We start from the raw sequence: 21,685 nt of genomic DNA on the forward strand, positions 1-21,685 counted from the left end.
TGAGTTCTGTTTCTCATCACTTGCTCAGCAGTAGGTCTTCTATTGAGAATATTGATTTTGATTCTGTGCTTCTTTTACAAGAAAATCTAATTTATGACTTCATATTCAGTATAGTACAAACGTGAATTCTGCTGCCTTATGGTGTTTTACACTAATTGAACACTCCCATGGCACAAGTATAAATGACTACTTGATAAGCAAGAAAATGCATTTTAAAGACTCAGGATTTGGCTTATCAAACTGTTAACTTGGGAGCCACCATTTTATAAGCACTATGAAAATGGTGAATTTCTTTGCTTAGCTTAAAACGTGTAGAGTTTGGCTAGAACAACTTTCATTTGAAGGCATAAACTGGAAGAGGAAAGGACTTCAGCATCCACCAGCAAGCATGATACTTCACATGACTAGAGATTTTTTAAAAAAAGAGCTTTAGAAAAGTCAAATTCTGAAGCTGAGATCAATATCATCTGTCAGTATTTTGTGATGTGCACACAAAGAGCTTTAAAATGAAATTAAATGTGATTTAGCGTAAAACTCTTGACCTCAATTAATTTTCTCTTAGATTCTTCTTCCTCTGACTTTGGTGTTCTGACTGAGGTTGTATGGCAGGACCTTGATAGTCTTTTCAGCCCTTTTTCTCAGTAGCTGAGCCTTTTAACTCACGTTCTTGTCAGGAAGCAAGACCGTTCCTCTAGTTCTGTGTCACTGAAGGCCTTTGTTAGTAGTGATGAAGATACCTCTTGTCTGTGCCCCTTCTTTCAGCTGCTGCTGTGCTGGATTTAGTGATGGTTTTTGTTACAGTTTCTTTAAACATAGCTTGAAAGACTTCTGCGCTCTGTTTCTGTCCTGTCATCTTTTCTGAATTATCACAGGAATCTTCATGTCACTTTGCATCATCTTCCTCTGGTTGGCTGTTATCCACTGCCGTGTGTTTCATTCCATCCTGTTCCTGTCTCTTCTCACAAGATTTTGGCTTTACTGTCATTTCTTTTGGCTGATCTCTCCCTGCTGCACTGTTCTAACACCTTGTTACTGGCACCTGTTTAATTTTAAATAACTTTGCTAAGGATGTGCTGTGGGCTCTGACTCCCCTTTCTCCAGGAGCACACCTCTGAAAGGTGGTTTTTGCTAAGTGGCTGCAAAGCGGCTGCTCCAAAGTATGGCATTATTGCTGCTTGATTAAAAAGTAGGTGACATTAAGTATTTCGAAAAGAATACTTAAAATACTTATTTGTTGAAGTGACCCTAGACAGGGGTGCATCCGAAGAGCTTAAAATCTGTTTCTTTTTGTTCACTCATTCTTGGGAAAAATGCGTTGATGTATACAAACATTTTTGATGTTGCTCAATATCTGTCAGCTGTCTGTCTCTTCCCTGCATGCTGGTGGTAGTCAAAACTGCCCTCAGTGATGTTTGAGAGTATTTCAGAGTTCAGAGGAGTCACTTCACAGGCGTAGGTCAACTTCATACCCTTCTCCGTGCCTGACCACGATTAAAGCAGATTACAACAATCTTCTGGCATTTTCTCCAGAAAGCTGAAAGAGAGGTAAATAGTGATGCTTCTGAAGTGTCTGTACAGGTGTTCTGGAAAATGGAGAGAAGAAACATGATAGGGTACAGGGAAGGAGTGCTGGAGGCTGTTGTATACTCAGGTTAATAATTTGGCAGTTGTGATACAGCTGACTTGTATCTCAATGAAAGCTTTAGTGTGATGTTGGCAACAGCTAGAAAATGTTTCAATGCCTTATCAACTATTTTCAGCAGTATTTTGTAGCTCCCGTTTTCACATGTTGATTAAATTGCTCCTTTTCATTGTTTTTATTACATTTCATGTTACTTAGATTCATCATGACTTGTTTCTGTTTTCAGGTGCCGACTATGAAGGTATCGGTACAGGCTGTGGCAGTGTGGGGGAAAATAGCTCCTTCTCACAGCATCACTGCTGTTATGATTACGGATGACCAGCAGACTATAGTTACAGGAAGTCAAGAAGGACAAATATGTCTCTGGGATCTCTCCCCAGAATTAAAGGTTTGTGTTCACTGTTCTACAGTCGGCCAAACAGGCAGATTGGAGTTTTATCTTTCATTGTTAACAATGGAGTTATCCAGACTTGCACGCACTTAGATTAAGGTTTAAAGGTAGTGTGATGTTTGTTACAGGAAATTCATGAAGTAAAAATTGCTGAAATGCCTATGTGAGGAACTGCTTATTTTCAGACTTCGGAAAATTTTTCATAGATTATCATGACCTGTGGATTATAATTTGAGACTGTATGCTGTGAGTGAGAGCAAGTAAACATACACCATTATTACAGTTCCTATCGTAGAAAGTCTTTTTTCTTTTTTTGTCTTTTTTTATCAATTGCTGAGCATGGTCTGTCATTTAAGGATAAAAATATCTATTTATAAAACAAGAGCTCTCTACCAAGGTAACAATGGAAAAATTTGTAGAAAGGTGGAAGAGATAAAATGAAACATTTTTGGTATAATTAAGCTGCAAACCTCCTGCCATATTGTTGCTATTGCTTTGACTATTTCATATTTATTTTCTGGAGAGTGGAACAGAGTCAAAGCAGTTCCAATTTTTTATTCTGCACTCCTAGAACTATGGTTCTGCTTCTTTGAGGTTTGGCTGCCTCATATGTGCTAAATATAGCTTGAAACTTTGTTTGCACCTCTATGTTTTTCCATTAAGATCTTTGCATGCAGTGAAGCTAATCAAAGGGATTACTTAAACATGCATAAAACACACACTGAAGAGCTTTGCTATTACCAATTCCCTGTTATACTCTGCCACTTCTGCTGCATGCTGTAGTGTGAAGACCAGATATATTCTGCACATTGTTTTATAACATTTGAAGCTACATAAATTTGTCAGAAGGTGCAATTATTAAACTACAGTGAATACACAGACTATACTTTATGCAAACTATATAATCCATCCACGTCTTTGTATATTTCAGAAAAGAATATAAGAATATAAAGCAGATTGACAATTGTTCATTAATAACAACATCTGCAAGTATTATCTCACTTATTAGGTCTCCTTAGTATATACAGAAAACACCATGTTTAAGTTAAACCATTGTATTATTCTCCTAGATTTCATCTAAAGAAATTCTCTTTGGCCATACTGCTTCTGTAACTTGTTTGGCAAAAGCAAGAGAATTTGAGAAACAACCATATGTAGTAAGTGCTACTGAAAATGGGTAGGTAACTGAATATTCAATTATTCATTCCTTAAATCATGAAATGTGTGGCAGGTGTAGGTCAGAATCTGCATTTGGCAGAAGGTTTTTAATCCACTTCTTCCATGATATGAAAAGGGTAGCAGTTACTTAGGATAATGACTGTGTTGCTTATATACAATGGTCTAACTAAGAGTTCGTCTCTTGGGCAACAGAAGGGTTTGGCAGGTCCAGATATCCAGTTAGTAGTCAGGAGAATGGATTGTTCAGAGGGTCAGCTAAGCCCCATTCAAGTGGGAAATAACGGGTTATTGGAGGGAATCGACAGGTTTGTAAGCACTTTAATTTTAATATCATGGTGCTTTTTTCTGTTCCTTCCTGAGTTCAGTCTTGAGAATGGAATCAGTACAAGAGGCTGATGTTTTCTGAACCAGGTTGTGCTTGCTCAGTGAGTATGTATTGGAAGCACGGAAAAGAATGCCCTTGAATAGAAGGCGTGTATGTCCCCTGTCTTTGCTTAAATGTGACTTTCTCTTTTGGAGTACATCCTTTTAAGAGGCTCCTATCTTGCAGTTTTTCTCCTGTGTGTATGTTGCAGCTTGTCCCATCATTTGAGTCAAACTAATTTCTAGAGTTCTGCTAGGTTAGCATTCAAGAATTTTTTTTCCTCTCTGAATATTTGATAATCTTTTCGGCTGGGATCTGAAGCCCATCTGTTCAGGATTTCAGCTGCTGGAAGTAGTTAGGGCTATCTTCTTACTTCCTTAAGGGCTTTCCTTAAACAATTTTGTCTTGCTGCTTAATGATACTCTCCTCTCATTTTGAGTTTATCATTAACAGGACAGCTCTGTTATAACCTCTTCCCTTGAAGGGTTCCTTCAAGTCTACACTTTCCAGCACCTTAAGGCTACTAGTTTCTCACTAAGGAGCTTGTTTGTCCTTCTCCAGCTACTAGGTTCTCTGATTTTCTCACTCAGTCATTAGTATACAAGAAAGGGATAACTTGAACAATCTTCAAAGGTTAGGCTGCCCCATTGGACAGAGTGGTAAACAGTTCTGGTTGTTATGTGCAGACAGGAGGATGAGAAGTCTACAGAATTAGTTTTGTACTGGCCTACAATTCCACTCAAGGGTTCAGAGGTGAAACTATTTTTCATCTTCATTCTGAAGTTCTGTTAGTGCTGTACTGTTTCCAGATCATACTGGGAGGAAAGACACTATATTTCCAAAAAGCTTGGGTGGAGAGTGTTAAACAAATTAATTCTTTTTTAGCTATAGATATACCATACAGAGAGACTTTCTCATCCTAAAGGTCCTGCCTCTGAAGGGATCATTGGGCTTCCTTCAAATGTGTGTAGGTAGGACTAGCCCCTTTAAATGTTCCTCTTACCAAGTTATTGCTGATTTATGTATATTATGTAAGTGCAAAGCATCCATCAGTGATCCCTGAAAGGCTGCAACATAAAGCTGAGATAATTGTAAATAGGAAGGCTCGTCTTCACAAGGTGCAGGGTTTTTCAAACTGCATTTTCTGGCTTGTGAATCATTCACTTCTGCCATTTTCGAGCTTTCATCTCCTTGTGTTGAAGGTGGAAGAAATTGTATGGAAGAGGATACTCTCCCCCTATCCCGCTTCAGAATCTCTTAAGTCTTTGTATAACTGACTTACCCCAGAAGGATGAGTATTGAACAGTATTTCTGTACTTTTAATATGTAAACCTAGAAATGAATCCATAGTGTTTCGGAAGTTCTTATGTCCCGTGCATGCATATGGCGTATGCTGTAGGACAGGTTTATCAACATGTGCTATCACTCACTCCTTGTTAGTACATGCAATAAAACAAGTGCAACACGCGGAAGATGAAGTTATATTCTGGTCTCCTTAGTGCATGTTTGCATGTATGTATCTCAGTAACGTAGCTAAAGCAGTAAAGTTAATTGAGAAATTCACTGTCTTGAAATTTTAACAAACAGCATAAGCGTTCTGCTTAAGCTGTGACTTTTGGTTTACCAGTTCTGATGCTATGCTCCAGTTGTATAGATTTTGCTGCTCTTGCTTGGCTGAAAAATATAAATTAAGTAATATTTTTAAATTATAATCAAATGTGAAAGTGTGTAGGTTAAAATGTATATCACTAAGTAGTGTTTCTGATACGATAAAATATTTTTTCTCAACATAGTAAATTCTCATGCAGAAAATGTCCTAGAATATAATTTCAGAAATCATTAAATGATTGTTTCAACTGTGGAAATAAATGCTTGGTGTTCAAATAAAATCTGAAAGCATTAAGTTTCATATTCAGTTGATGAACTATGACAACACACCGCATACAGCCTCGTTTACAAAATGTAATTTGATTGTGTTTCGGTTGAACTCTAGTCCCATAGCATGTTGAGCACTGTCTGGTGAGGAAGACTGCGTCTTCTCCGACGTCAGCCTGACGTGTCGTTAGGGGTAGCTAGCATGGTGTGCGGGCCTTTCGGGGATGGGGCAAGTGCTGTAACTACAGATCTGAGGAACTGCCTCATGGTGGCACTGTTTCTTCTTAACAGAAGTTGCCGTTCCTCAAGAACTGAAGCCTGATGTGCCTGAAGATGCATTATGTTTTTCAAAACGCGTGCTTTAAATTCAGAGAAATGAATAATTTTCAGGACGATGTAGTTCCTATGAGGGCTAGTTACAGACACGGTGACGAGCTGTAATGGCACTATACCTACAATTTGTTGTAGACCAAAGTTGGCCTTAAAGCTGGATTTGTGGCGAGATAGCAGGGTGTAATTACAAAAACAAAAAAACCCCAGAAACCCCAAACCACCAACAAAAAAACCAACCAAACAAATCCCACTAATATTCTATGTTATCCCCTGCTAATGACCACGAAATTTTCTTACGCAGTCATCTGTAACAAAAAGCCAGATAAAAGACCAGACTGCACTTAAGTACAGCACTAAAGAAAAACTTGGTGGCACAAAATTATTCCAGCCAATTGAGTGGAAATGGCAGAGGTAATATGAAGTTATCTTTGGCAGGGAGATATGTGTTTGGAATGTCACAAGTGGAGAGTGCATCGAGAACACAAAGCTTCCTTATAGGCATACCGCAATCTATGTAAGTACAGCAACTTTTTGTGGAATATTTCTGTTCATTGCAGGAGGAGTTTTGCGTTATTAACGTGATACTTTTCAGAAACATACAAATTTAAATATATAGCTCATAACGTGCTTAATAGGAGGAAAACGACCTGTTGCAATATTAGTAGTTTTATATGTTACTTTTCCTTTTTTGATTTCCTTTTAAGAAAATAACTGAGATTTTCATGTTCCTCCATATTCCTTAATCAAATAAAACTGATGCTTTTCAAGCTGCAAATGTCTGGAATGCAGTATCAATTAACTTATTTTAAGGTTTGGGCATTGTGTAGCAAGACAAAACTTTCCTAATCTTTACTTTTGTCCTGTGTTAAGGTTGCATGAAAGCCTCAAGTTTAATGTTGGCTTTGTGATGACATATTTTAGAATTACAAGCAATGTAGCCAAACATTGTGAGACAGCCTGCTGAAGACCTTAATTTTAGGTGTTCGAAAGGTTTTGATGCCTAACTCCGGACCTCCAGAAGACTGCTGTGCCCCTCTTCCAAAAATACACTTTAATTTACTGCAGGACTTAGAACAGATCACTTATTTTCAGAGGCCAAATTGCTTTAGATTATTGCTTCAGCTAATTTCAAGTGTCTACTTTCAACTGTATCCAGGTACACTGAGTATCTGGATGTTGGAGTCTGAGGGTATGTTTCAAATACATGTGTGTATGTGGTTGAGGAGCCCAGTGTGTATGGTTTTGATTCAGAGAGATGGCTTATTTCTGCATATATTTATTCGTAGAAGAGCTCAAGGATCCTAGGTTAATTAAATTGCTGGGTTTCTTTAATGAGGGAGTCTAGGGTGGAGCTAAGCCTCCAAATTCAGAAATCTGAGACCTCCTGTGATTCAAAGTATGGCCAAATTCAGAATCCAAATGTTTTAAAGCTTCCAGAAGTTTTTCATGACTCTGTTTTTGGTTGGCATGATGATGAATTCTCACACGGTTGTTAGTGATAAAGGGAAGAGGAAAAGCTTGGGTAATTTACCAGGTAAAAATTATAGAAGAATAACTTCTTATATATGTAAAAACATATTAAGTGTGTGTACGTGTATATATATATATATAAAAGCATAGCTTGTTAAGGAATTATTATTCTATATTTATCTGTGTATATGTTCAAAGCATATATATTCTTTTTACATAAGGATGTATATACACAAAACAATACTTCAGTTGTAATGTAATGGAGATGAGGTATGATCTGCTTTGTGCCATTGCTTAATTAGATTTTAATAGTTAAAGTTATGGAGGACTTCTCCAAAGAAGTCAGCAGATCTGGCCTAGCTGATTATCTGATAATCCCTGTACACTTTCGTGGAGATTTCCTTCAAGTAGGAGAAGCAAATACTTTTAGAAAATTGTTACGTTTCTTCTGTTGTTTTGGGTTTTTTTGTTCTATTGTAGTTTTTGTTGTTGTTGTTCCATGGGAAATGAGTGCTTGTGGCATAATAGTACCTGAAAGAGTATAGTTTCCTACAGAATGTTACTGACTCTGAGATTTAGTGCTCACTGATTTTGATAAGCTTACCTTCCTTTATTTTTAGATAGTGTTTTAGTGGGTTTTTAATTAAACTAATAATCTCTCTGGTCTAGTATGTTCCTTTTGTTCAGCGTAGATTATATATCTATAAATGACAGATGTCAAGCAGTGCAAACTGAATATTTGCTATTTCAAATGAAGTCTAACACCAGGGTCAACTCTTAACCATTTGACAACCTTAAACAGTGTGGGATTTTCTCAGAGGACTGGCTATACAAATCTTCCAATTCAAGCCTAATTTAAGAGTAATAGTAATTACAAGTGGTTCCTACTGCTAAACATATCCGCTGCTGGTCATTCATAGTATTTGTGGTAGTATTTATCGTATTCCCAGTTATTTATGCTTCTTTTGCTTTCAGGCTACAATTAGTTAACTGATTTATCTAAGCAAAACAGAGTGTGCAGAGAACTTGTAGTAAATAAGACACAATTTTGTGAGTTTCTTCTGACTACATGATTATCCCCTTTAAGGATAGTATTTACTTGTAAATTCCTTTTGAGGTGGCTGCTTATGCATTTATAGCAATTTTCTGTAAAATTACTGGTAGGTACTATCAAAATGCAAATGTCCTTGCACATGTAAAACACCTATCAAAAAAGAAATAATCACTGTGTACTGCTGTCATGTCTGATCCTTAGTACTTTGATGTGTGCCCGTTTTTTTTCTTTACATGGCTTTTGAGAAGGAATGAGTCTTCTGAACACGAGGACATTTAATGTCAACATGAGGAATATCTCATGGAGTAGAAATTCTTCCTGGAAAATAATGGAAAAATCATTATGAACAAGTTCATTATTAGTCTTCTGCATTTTCACCCGATTTTTTCATCTTTATATACTTCTTGATAAGGAGAGCTTTATCAGATGTTTGGAGAGAGACAAGGCCTCTGAGAAACAAGTCTCAAACTGTTTAGCAACCTGCAATGAAAATTAACACCTCAGTTGCTTCCAGAAATCCCAGTATTTAGTCAGGGCAGATACTGTTCTCAGTACAGAGCGCATCTTAGTAAGCTGTACGCCGATACTAAATTGTTACAGATGTGTGAAATGCTTGTGTCACTACCAAAATTGTGTATAGTCTCACATATGCAGTAGATTTTTAGCAATGATACAAGTGTTGGTTATAATTACAAGTATGACATGCTGCATGTGAAAAATTGTTGTGCATGTTTGTGTAACTCTATGCTGACTCTCTTCTTTCCCCTCGTGCAGTATTACCATTGCTCATTCCGAATGACAGGTGAAGGCTGGCTTCTTTGTTGTGGAGAATATCAAGATGTTCTTATTATTGATGCTAAGACTTTGAGTGTACTTCACACTTTATCATCTTCTCAGTCTTCTGATTGGATAAATTGTATGTGTATTGTACACTCTGCAAGAATTCAAGGTATACAGTGTAGATATATTTATGCAGGCTAATTAAATTATTAAAATATTTTGGTATAGATAATACAATCTTATTGGATTTCATATCTAATCATGGTTTACAGAGCTGTTATATACAAGATGTTAATGTTTCATTGACAGCACCTAAGGTGTGTATAATACTCCTGATGTTGGTCGTGTTTCATTTAATATGTTTCTTAAATTAAATGAACTCTATGTTAAGTGAACTGGTTGTAAGCAGCTCATTTCTTGGATATAAGTACAAATTAATTTTGTAATATCGGGGAAGTTAAGGGCACAAAGCCACTATTCTGTGCCTTCTATTGAAATTATCTGATTGGACAATCATTTTTCACTATTGCATGTTTTGTATTTCTGTATACTAATTAATAATTTTTGTGTAAAATCAATATTTCATCTAGTGAGTGTCCTGCAGAATCCATGTTTTTAATGCCGTTAGCAGTGTCTAAGCCGAGGTTCTCTTTTGGTGTTAGGCACTGTTTGAACTTGGTTTAAAGTTGACTATCTCCCTGTTAACTTTTCACAGAAGACTCATTGGTTGCAATGTCTGTGACTGGAGTTCTTAAAGTGTGGGACCTGTCCTCGTCTTTGATTAGTATACAGGTCAGTTTGAGTTGTGAAACAGTGATTTTCATGATAACATGAATGTAGTAATAATCTCAAATAAAGGATACACCGAAGCAGAATATGCGTTAGTATACATCCGAGAGATTCTAATTTAACAGTTGATTAATTCTGTCAAATTCTGAAAGCACACCTATGTAGTTGGTTAAAATGAGCTGGGCCGTTGGACAGCTCTTGTCTTTACAACTGCACTGTCTTTCACGCAGGCTTCTTGTCTTTCCATATTCCATGATGCTGAAGTTGTAGTGCTTTCCTGCTGTCCTGATAATGTCACACCATTCTTTGAACTCCTTCACTCTGTCCTTTAAACTCAAAGCTCTTCAAAACTGGCCTTTTTACTCCTCCTTCACCCTTGCTACTTTCTTCAGAACGGTCCTTTAGACTTTGTATTCCTCTGCCTTCCACAATTCTGTCTTCACTTGGAAATTACTCTTGCTGTGTCAAGTGCCCTGTTTCTCCATCTCCAAACTTGCTTATTCTGTGCAACTTTTCTGTGTTAACGTTATCAGAAGCTGTCACTTGGCATGCACAAGTGGTAGAATTGGAATACAATGTTTTGTGTTGAAATTAAACTGCGAGCTATATTCATGAAGGGACTTCAGTATTACAGCAAGTACTATGGGTCATCAACAGAAAGGACAAAATGTCAAATCTTCTGTGAATAGCTGTAGTACATTGCTGCCGTGCTTGACAAATAGCAGAGCATGCTACAGCACTAGTTGTCGAGTTTTGATATCGTACTGGTGTTCTTGGTTTATCTGCAATGTTTTCTGGGGGTCTTTTCAACATTCCTACAGGAAAAATATTGTCATGCCGTAGAAATTCCAGGGCTTGTAATAACCGATTACAAACGTCAGAGAAGCATATATGGTAGGGTGCTATCCTTCACTGTCCGAGGCCACCTTTTGTGAAGAGAGGAGTGCAGAGTTAATAACAATCCAGCTGCGTCATATTTAAAGAGCAACATTTTTAATAGATATTGTTGGATTTAATTGTAATTAATTGGAGCTGCGAGGTGTAGTGAGAGAATGGTTTCCAATCTGATAGCCATGATTCCATGACAAGCATACCCCTTCTTGGAGAGGTTTTGATACTGTTGGTGTCTTTCAAAATGGAAAACATCAGTTTTCAGTTATTGATTACAATAACAAATAAAATTAATTCAAATATAACAGTTTTGAGCATTATAGCCTTGGTAAGTCTGATATTCACAGAGAAAGGGTGAAAACACATATAATTTTTAAAAACCATCTCTACATCCAGCATTATAAAACTAAGAAAATGAATTACTTTTCCACTACTTTTTAGAAGTGTTAGGTTGAAACAACACCATCCATCCCAGACTGTCCCGGCTGCCACAAGGATAGTGGAAAGCACAATATTCATCAGCCATTCTGATTCTGATACTGTCAGTTTCTAGAGGGTTGTAGCTATTTTTCTGACTGAAGAATACTTAGCAGATATTCATTACAGCAGATGCTATCTATGACCTGCATTTAGTCCTTCATATTCATTATCACTTCAAGTGAGATCAAGGTCTGAGCCATGCTGAATGTCTCCTGTTTCCGTGTCTTCTGTTTCCACTTCTGAACCTTGCTGTCTTCTTATCTTGCTTTTAATTAAGAATTATAGCTTGTTTTGCATTTTGAATGTGTATGTTAAAGTTACATTCAGTGGTTTCTATTCTAAGAGAAAAAGCTCAGGCACTTAAATCTTACGGCTTTTTTTTCTCTGTGCTGTAAAGGAGAGACAGAGTGTGTGGGAGAAGGAATCCAAATCTCTGAACTGCGTAAATTGTCAAGCAGTACGGTTTTGTACTTACACGGAAAGGCTCCTTCTAGTTGTGTCCTCCACGTGCTGGCAGGTACATGATAGAGCATTATACTTTAATTTTGTTAGTAAAGCTAGCGTGACTTTTACATGCAGATACTTGTTTTTCTCCTCACCTTTAAAGTGTTCACTAATTGTCATACATAAGTGTGCTACATCCCTTCTTGGCTTATCTTAACTGCCTGACTGAGATGAAGTGTTAATTTTTTAATTAATTTTTATTTAAAAGTTTAGCATGAAATTGGCTGGGTAGAATGGTGTTATTTTTAAGTGTTAGTCGGTTTTGGAGCACTGGATGCACAGTGCCTTTTGAAAGGAGGCAAAGATGCACAACAACTGTTCAAGTATGACAGAAGATACCACAGTTGGCATGTCCTGGATAATCAGGGCCCTTTGATCAATCAGAGAAATATCCTGGGTTCCACTAGTAGAAGCTGGCAAAACTAAAGACCCCAGAATATATCACTTTTTCCTGTGAGGAAATAAATGCATCATGTAGTTACTGAAACTGTGATCTGTTTAACTAAAATTTAAACTAAACTTTATTCTAAAACACACTTCCTTTATTTTTCCCAGTGTTATGACATTCCACTTGACATTCCTTAGCTATTAGTGCAGCACATGTACCTCATCCAAACACTGCTGCAGTTGATGGGGTAGGGTGGGAATTTCATACACCTGAGTCAGCTTTGAATAATACAGCTGTGTTTTACATCCTTGAGATGTCTCTTGGGCTGTTTTTAAAAGTTTGTGTGAAAGCATTTCCATGTATAGAATGGATAAGCTTTTAATGGAAAAATCTGTGTAACATGCTTTATTTTATATTAAATTCTGTAACTTTTGTCCACAAGAGTTGCACAATTCTTACAATATTCCATGATGCATTTGAATACGTATATTTTACCGCTTAAAGTAGTGTTACAGTTACATAAGCCATGTTGGATTTTCAACTTCTATTTTTCAATGAATATACAGCTTTAAAATAAAGGATGGTGATGATCTTACTGCTTAATTAGAAAGCAATGTGTTATGTAGTGTAAAAGAGATTCAGGTGTGTGTTTAGAGAGCCTCCTAACCCATTCTATATGAAAATACAGAAAATATGAAAATAGCTAATTTCTAGTTAATTTGCTCTATGATGAACAGAAATTAGCTACAGGTAATTTGAGGAAATTCTCATTCTGAAATCTGTTTCTTCACACTACTGCAATAAATTATTAAAATAATTTATTTTATGGCTATGAATACTCTCCATGAGGCCACTAGGAATGTGAACAAGCAGACAATGACCTAGGTTGCCCTAGTCATATCCTGTTTTGGCTTAAAATGAGAGGGAAAAAGGAATCAAACAAGTCATATTTTTCTACCAACTCTAGAAATGGAAGAGAGAAGAATTCTTTTAAGCAAAGGGAATTATATGTTCTTTGCTTTAATTAATTGCAAAAAAGGAAAATACATTGCTTCCCAAAGAAAAAACCAGTCTGCTTCACTAAGATACGTGCTGTGATTACACCAGCAGATCATCATCTGTAGAATACAGACAGAAACATTTATAGCTTCTCAGTCTTCAATATCATATTATTGTGGTAAATTTATTACCTACCTATCGATAAGAAATTAATGGTCCAGTAAATATTAATAATGAATGCAAGGTAAACCAAAGTAAAACCTGTTCAAATTCAAAAATCCTGCAATGTAACAGAAGGCTCTAATGCTGCTGGTTTTTATTGTCCATTTCTTTATCTTTGAAATACAAGTTTTCGTTCTGACCTTGTAGTAGTTTGGCAGTGTGAAAACTGGTTTGGCTTTAAAAGAGGTAGTCAAGCTACGGAAGTCAAGCTAATGTTCCGCTTATTGATCCATTGCCCCAGACTAGCTTGATTTAAAATGAATGTGCCAATACTGTTTTGGTTGGGTTTTTATATTTTACTGTTTTTCTGAGCTTAGGTCTATGATTATTGTGATTTCTCCTTGCTTTGTACTGAGTTCTGTAAAAGTGGTCAGTGCTTTGCTGGTGGAGAAGTGCTATCAGCTTACAGACTTATCATCTGGACGGAAGATGGCCACAGTTACATCTACCAGCTGCTGAACAGGTGGGCTCAGATGGGAAATTCACACAAAAAGTTCAGGTATAGGATGAACTTTGGGAGGTTTATTATGGAAAATCTCTGCATGTTGCAAATGATCAAAACCCAGAACAAAACCACTTTGGCACTCAAAGATTTACCCTGAGTTTGACAGCCCTAAGTCTTTGTTTGACACAGCAGGGGACATAGGAATAAGATTAGCCATGTAGAACGTGGGCAGCTGGTGCTGTGAATTCAAAAAATCGCTTGTAATTACTTATTTGGTAACTTTTAATTGAACTTGTGAATTGTGGATGCTACTGTTCTTTCTAAAAATACGACTTTCTAAAGCTTTTAATTTTTTTTTCCTCTGAAGTGGGCTTTCTAAAAGTATATATCCTGCTGATGGGAAGGTGCTCAGAGAAACTGTTTATCCTCACTTACTCTGCTTTACTGATGTGAAGGAAGATAAGGTAAATTCACAAAGGTTTATAGTGAGCTACAGAAGTTCATTCATTATTTGTTTGCAATTACCTGCATGATCCCTAAAATATTGTTAAATTCATCAAATAAATCTTAGTTGTTCTATGAAAACAATGAATAAGACTTATTTCTTTATTTTTAAATTTTTACTTACAAACAAGGAGATGCTCATAGCATATTTTTATCTTTAATTCTGTCAACATTTACTTTTTTTCACAGGGAAAGAATTCCCTTTATTTTTACCTCTAGATAGGCTAGTTGTTGAAGTGATAATTTTTTTGTAATTCTGCTAAAAAAGGGAGAGCTTCTTTTAAAATAAACCACAAAAAAGCCAGCCCACAAACAGAACGTAAGCAAGTTGATAAGTTCTTGTTTTATTAAGAGATGTATGTGTGTTTTGGTGTAATTACAGAAGTGGGTTGTTTCCCATGTGCATCCATCCTAAACTGAAGGGGTTTGAATCTGTGACGTTGTGTCCAGAATACTGTTATCCTGAGCTTTCAGAAGCATAACCACATGCCGAACTTCATTACACTGTGAGCAGCCTGACATTACAGGTCATAAAACTAGACACACGTGACTCTCTTCAGAACCATGTGTCTGATTGAAGAGGCTGCCAAGGTTAAGAAAAGAGGAAGAAAAAAGTAGGTGATATTTATAATTCTCACTGAGAATTTACATTTAGCAGAGCATGTCACAACAATTTCAAATTTTGAAGTTACTGCTTAGACAAAGTAGCTCAAGTGGACTCAGCTTTTTTGGAAAAACTGCATCTTGACTCACTTTTTGAGTAGTGCTTTGTGTGACCGCAAAGAAATAGGCAAGGAAAAACACTTGATTTAAAAAGTAGAAAATTGATTAGAATTAGGAAGTAGAAAAAATTTCCCTTTTAGGGATTCTTACTCTGGAAAAAATTGAACCCAAACAAATATAACAGACGTTTCTGTGTCGCTTGGGTTCTGGTTTTATTACTAAGTCTTACTGTTTATGAAATGGTGATTGTTGGAAAATGTGGATTTAATTGCTGCTTGCACTTGCGTTAGTTTGTGTGTTTGCCTGAGAGCTCAAGCAGGTCTTTAAACAGGTTCTGAAGATAGGCAAGGGAGACATTCTTTTATTTGTACCTGACTAGAAACACTGTCAAATATATACCTGTCTGAGGTTTCCTATGTTCGTTCTTTCTCTTGACAACTATAGGCTCTTAGAAAGCATATTTGTTGCATACTCTTGCCAAGCCTGACAGATTTAACTTTCAGTTAAAGGGCAGTTGCACAAGCCGTTCAGCTTTTCCCTCAAATGCCGTGATCCAAAATCAGATAGGATAACTGCTGAAGGATGTCAAAAGGTCAGACAGAGTGAGGGAAAAGAAATAGCCAAAACACGTGGCTTAGCAAATGATGGGGTTACAGTGGTAGTAGGAAGCTCCTGCATGCCTCCTCCAAAACATGCATTTTTAAATAGTCACCTGCCCTTTTTCTAACATTTTTGCTTTAATATTCACCCTACTACCTAAATGTTTTTTAAAGCAGATCTGTGAGACAAGAAGACTGCCTGTGTGATCCATTCTTATATTAAAAGTTGAATCACATTATGGTACAGTTGCTTATAGTGGAATCAACTCTTAAACTTCAGTGTTGGAAAAAAAAATCCAGCATTAGGGGAAGTTATTAAAATGTTTTGAGGAAGCAAGTAGTCGAGCTGTGTCTGCACCAGGGAAAAGTGATGTGTGGAACAAAACGGTTTGTGTTGATACCCTTTCATCAGGGTGCGGTTTTTTTTTGGTGTGGGTTTTTTGTGTGCTCCTGCCCACATGTCCCAGTTTACTTTCATGCAAAAAGAATCCTGTTTGGTGCTGCAGGAGGGTTCCATAACACAAATCTAAGCGTTCACTTGCAAAGTAAATCCCTGGTGTAAACTCAAACATACTAATGCAGACATACCTGGAAATTCCTATTTCTCTTGACTTTTGCAAGAGTTTTGAGCAACTAGAAAGTGTTCTTGACAAGTTACCAGTAGATTATTTCGTACTTTGGTTGTTACTGATGTGGTGATATAGAATTATCTGTGGTGTTTATCTACAGACAAAGAAAACCTACAGACTTCTAGTCTTCATGGGAGAATAAAAAATGGTGTTTGTCTGAGATAAATGTACCACAGTAAGTTTTAGCATTGACTAAATGAAACTAGGTAGATGTCAGTAAGTCTGTTTATTGATGACATTATACCTCTGTGGTATCTAACTTTTTCCGGATGACTGAATGATGTTGGTGTAGACTGTTACCTATGTAAAAGCAAAATTCTTACCTCTTATTATTTGCAGTAATTTAAGCTACCATGATTGAAGCTTTACTGATTTTTTTTTTATTCAATGTGAAGATTATTATCAATGTTTTGCTGCATTTTTTTTAGCCTGATCTTGGTGCTTATGCTGCCATTTTTTTAATAAGCTGGTGACACTATTTGTAGATGCTCCATTTAGAGAGAGTAGACCTAGGGAGACCTCCCCTTCCACTTTTCATTTGGGATGTAGGCTTAGCCAAGGGTGCTGGCAAAGCAGAGGTGATCTTCGAGAGGCTTGCTGCAGGCAAAGTAGGCTTGGTCTCAGCAGAACTTAGTGACAGGTAAAGTTTCAACCATTATTTGTTCTGTATTTCTACAGATTTTGATGTGAAAAAAACCAAAACAACAAACCAACCAAAAAACCACTTTGAATTTGCAATTAATTATTACATTATTTTATCAGCTCTTTCATATCAGAGTATTGATTTACTGTTATTGTTGGCAGAGCTTTCCTTTTGTCATGGGCTTCATGAATGAGAGAAAGGAGCCTTTCTATAAGGTTCTTTTTTCTGGTGAAGCTTCAGGAAGGATCACTTTGTGGCATGTTCCTGATGTCCCTGTGTCAACATTTGACGGGTCACCGAAAGGTTTGGCAATTCTTGATCCTGTCTTTTTAATTATGTCTTTAAGTCAATTTTCATGTAACCTTAAATTCTCATGAAAATATTTTCACATTAGAAGCTGATGCTAATTCATTCATTGTGTGATGAGAGACTAGAAATTCTTCATGGAACTGAACATATAAAGGTTCCCTTTTCCTTACCTTCTGCCCATAAATGCTTCTCTACTAAATGTCATGCAAATTTACATAGCTGCTTGTGCTTATGTTTGTTTTAAGGAAGTATAAAAGAAAGGACTTAATGAGATGATGATCTAGTGTTGGAATAGCAACTGCTGACTTTCCATTTCTAGGCTGCAGAAAGGATAAGTTAGGGGAAGTGATAAAGAGATGAAAATGTATGTTTTACTTTCTTTTGATTTTTATTTTGTTTTGAATAAAATAATAAAAATTCCTGACTTTTCCCCCACCCTGTAGAGATCCCAATTACAGCAACATGGACTCTTCAGGATAATTTTGATAAACACCATTTGATGTCAGAAGGCATTATTGATCATCTTTGTGCATCTAAAGATGGAATTGAAAGTGCAGTTGTCAGTTCCTCTGTGTACATACCCAGTCTTGATAAGCTCGTGTGTGGATGTGAAAATGGGAAGATTTTTGTAACACTAGGTTTAAAAACTGCAAGAGCAAGACTTTTAGAAAACATAACTTTGCTGAAAGGTAAGTTTTAACAATTTTGTTCAAATTCATCTCAGTGAAGCACAGCTGACTTCATACTTCTGACATCCCCTCCAGTGATTCCTGTGAAAATTCTCTGCAGAATAAGGGTGATGGTCAGGGATTGAATGAGGAAAATGGAAGATTATGATGCTCTTTCTCTTTGGTAGCTGATCTGTAAGATCACAACTTAGTAGTACCAAGGTGCTTTGTGCTGCTAGGAGTCCTGGAATGGCTGTGGGGATGGAGTCACCTGGAAGTGACCTATGTGGGAAGTCACAACTTACATAGTAGTATTTTTTTGGTCATTTTCTCCCTAAAAGATCATTCTGCTGGAAGAATGAAAAGGGTACGTCTCAGCAGATGAAGCTTGCAGTGCAAACCGTTGTCCTTTCTTTGAAGAACATGTCCAAAATTCTTTGATCCTATGTAAAAGCTTCTTGTATTTAGTCTTTCAATTACTGTAAATTGTGGAACGCCTAGTAAAGAACAGTAAACTTTATGCACCATCTTTGTTGCAGATAATCTACCCTATAAGGTTCTGAATGGTCACAGTAGCAGAGTCACTTGTTTGCTTTATCCACATGATAAGGCAGCAAGATTTGATCCAAGCTGGCTGTTATCAGGGGGCCAGGATTCCGTTGTGATCTGCTGGGATATATTTACTGGAGGCATCTTACAGCAATTTAGTCTGCAGTCTGGTCCAGTGACAGAGCTCCTGCGATCCCCAGAAAACTACGGAGTAAGTTAAAGCATAACAAATGATGTATCAAAAAGTTGTCTTTATATATGTGTGTGTTAATTTGAGAGGAAAAAAAAAATCTGTCTGGCAATACTGTTCTTCTGCAGCACTTTACCCTTAAGTGAATTTACATTGACTTAATTATCTTGTTTGAAAGTTGCCTTTAATTTCAGAGGGTTGATTTCTTATTTTGTAACTTCAGTAATTCAGGAAAACGATCCTAGATCAGAGACATGTTAAATTTGAGCTCATAACATTCTATTCACCATTATTAATATAATGATTATCAAGCTACGTGTTAATCTGGTTCTGAAGTTCAAAACTTCTGAAGTTCAACAAGTGAGGTCAGTAAGGCCCGGGGTTTGAACATAGTAAGAAAAAATTTGGACCAGTAGTATTTTAATTTGCAAATGTATACTTGATTTTGGTTCCTGAACACATCCCTATGGTCCTTTGCACGTATGCTTTTGTGCTTTATGAGATTTAGAATAATCTTGGGTGTTTTTCATGAGGTGAATTCTGAAGATTTATGAAATTTTGTTGAACAGATTCTATCCCATTGTATTCTATGGGGCTAGAATTTCTTTTCTTTTTTCTTAGTCTGTGAAGACGTATTTGATACTTATGGTTGACTCAGTTCATTTACATGCCAGCATTAGGTGATCCAAAAGACGTTTTGCAATGGCACAAGGGCACCCTTAGCTCTCCTGCAAACTAGGTAGGATTTAATGCTGGCTTGAGTGGTGGTTCAGTTTTCTTTACGGGTCTGAATTTTTCCGTAGATCAATTCCTTCATGTGTGATCCAAAATTACCGCAGAAAGGAAAGGCTTTGAAGAATCAGATCTGTACAGTATGAAATGAAATTGTAACATACCCATTTTTTGTTAAAGATACATGGCTTTTGTGTCATAAGACCCAACCTAATTTTATATCACGTGAGAAGCGGTTTGGTTTAAGGTAACTTTTTAGTACTTTTTCTTCTAGGACAGCTGTTACTGTATATTTGGTTATATAATCACTGCTTTGATAGGCTAAGTATTGTGGATAAATGGTATTTAATTTTTTTTTAGTGAAAATTCAGAGGAACTTTTCACGTTTGCCTGTCAGATTATCGAGTTGCACAGCTAACCTGTTAAAAACAAACTGGCCGTGTAGGCTGAAATAAAACATAATTTTCTAAAACGAGTGTGTTCTAGGAAAGCAATCACTGGACAACTTTTACCAGGCTTGTTAAAATGACACGGTTATCACTGTGGTTAGTGTTGAAACTGACTTTTTCTGTTTTGTCAAAAGCAGTTAAAAGACCACAGCATAGTGTGCTGCGTGTGCAGTGATCACTCGGTAGCAATTCTGCACCTTCAGAAGAGAGTATGTCTTTTACATGCCAGAAAGCATCTGTTTCCTGTGAAGAAGATAAAATTTGACTCTGTTGAAAACCTGCTAATTGTTGGATGTGAAGATGATTCAGTTTACATTTGGGAAATTGAAACAGGTAATAACACAGAGGGATTTTTTTTTTTTGGTACGCTTTCCCTGTTTCGTTTGCTTGTCATGTGGTGTTATACAAACCTAATTTATAGAAGACCAGAGCAGAAATACTAATTAAATGCTTTAAATATATTGGAGAGTTTAAAAGTTTGCATAAAGAAGCAAAAAACCATGATTTTTATATGGTTCAAAGTCTATCACTGATAAAATACAATAGCTTAAGTCAAATCCTGACAATCAGTTGATTAGCTGATATTGCTGTGAATTGAGTAGAATATTTCTGGAAGTTACAAATAAGATCTAAGTTATTCTCTTTATTAAAAATAATGCAATTTTCACTCCTAATAATCCCAAATTAGGACATGAAGTTTTGCTTTCTTCAGCAAAATCATAACCTGAGAAACCTCTTGAGTTAATCGATAATCAGTTAGTAGTGAAAGATAATTGCAAAGCTCACAGGTGTGTAGTCAGGAAAACTAAAGCTGAGTGTTTCAGGTTAAACTGTAGATTCCCAGGTGATTTGAGAGTGTGATGCTGATTCACAAGGGTAATAAATGTAGTTGTTTGAATTTTGACAGACAAACTATCAGAAGCTATAATGGTCTCAGGCACTACAATACGATGTTTTCATGTGATTAAGAGTTACGTGTCCTGGGAGGGGGCAAGTGTTACTAAGGTAACACAGAGACCACAATTTACTTTACAGATTATTACAACACACTGCCTAGGCTATCTGCTTTGGACAAAAAAAGTCCCTTGTTCTAAAGTACAGAATATCTGCATTTAATGCAGGACTTGGCAGAATGAGTACAACATAAATTACAAACCTGTTGTGTTAGTAAGCGATTTAATATCATTAAAGGCATAGTTTACAGTGGTGTGATTTTTCTGAAGCTACTCAAAAATAGGAAGTTCTCATTTTTGCATTGTGTTTTGAGATATAAAAATTCTATTAATATTTTTGTTCAAAAGCATCAGTAAAAACCTAAAAAGGTGTGACCTTCGGAGACTGTCTGATTGTATCTAGTGTTGTACTTACTTTTCTTTGCTGTCTTACTGTTGCTGAGTGACTGTTGTGATGGCTTTGTTTAGAATATTGGCTTTAGTTGCAGTGCTGGGAAAAACAATACAAGGTCAAATTTTCGAAAGTAAATACTAGACTCTGAGTTAAAGTACTCTAAACTTGTTATCCTGCTTTTATTTGTTGTTGTTTCTGACATAACTTTGAATTCTGTTTTCTGGCAAATAGCAGAACACTCGTAAGAAGAATCTTCGATATTTATGTAAATGCATGCTATGACAGGTGTCAGTCAGGAGGGAGCATCCTTCTGCTCAGTCCTTTCTGAAGGGTTCGTGGAACATTACTGTCTTGGAGTCTTTCTTTCTGCCTTGTTATTCCCCTAATCCCTTCATTTTACCAGTCTCTGTCAGCACATCTGCAATATCGCAAATTGTTACTTCCCTCTCCTCTTTTCTCCTCCCTCTAAAAGGAAGAATCTTTCCTCTTCAATGTGTTCTTACCTATTCCTAAATGTATTACTAGATCTTATTATTT

The 21,685-nt window shown here is 36.6% G+C and overlaps 1 protein-coding gene across 1 annotated transcript in view; it reads left to right on the forward strand.

Moving 5' to 3' along the window:
• Positions 1 to 1,877: 1,877 nt before the first annotated feature.
• Positions 1,878 to 21,685, forward strand: part of WDR72 (WD repeat domain 72) — a 95,664-nt gene continuing 75,856 nt past the window's right edge. The window contains 12 exon segments of the mRNA XM_010137671.1: positions 1,878 to 2,030; positions 3,104 to 3,210; positions 6,220 to 6,298; positions 9,083 to 9,257; positions 9,804 to 9,880; positions 11,646 to 11,765; positions 13,679 to 13,824; positions 14,174 to 14,284; positions 17,068 to 17,207; positions 17,657 to 17,902; positions 18,421 to 18,641; positions 19,939 to 20,134. Of these exon segments, the coding sequence (XP_010135973.1) occupies positions 1,878 to 2,030; positions 3,104 to 3,210; positions 6,220 to 6,298; positions 9,083 to 9,257; positions 9,804 to 9,880; positions 11,646 to 11,765; positions 13,679 to 13,824; positions 14,174 to 14,284; positions 17,068 to 17,207; positions 17,657 to 17,902; positions 18,421 to 18,641; positions 19,939 to 20,134 (1,771 nt within the window).

The sequence above is a fragment of the Buceros rhinoceros genome, unplaced genomic scaffold, assembly GCF_000710305.1.
Source record: "Buceros rhinoceros silvestris isolate BGI_N320 unplaced genomic scaffold, ASM71030v1 scaffold17336, whole genome shotgun sequence".
NCBI lineage: Eukaryota > Metazoa > Chordata > Aves > Bucerotiformes > Bucerotidae > Buceros > Buceros rhinoceros.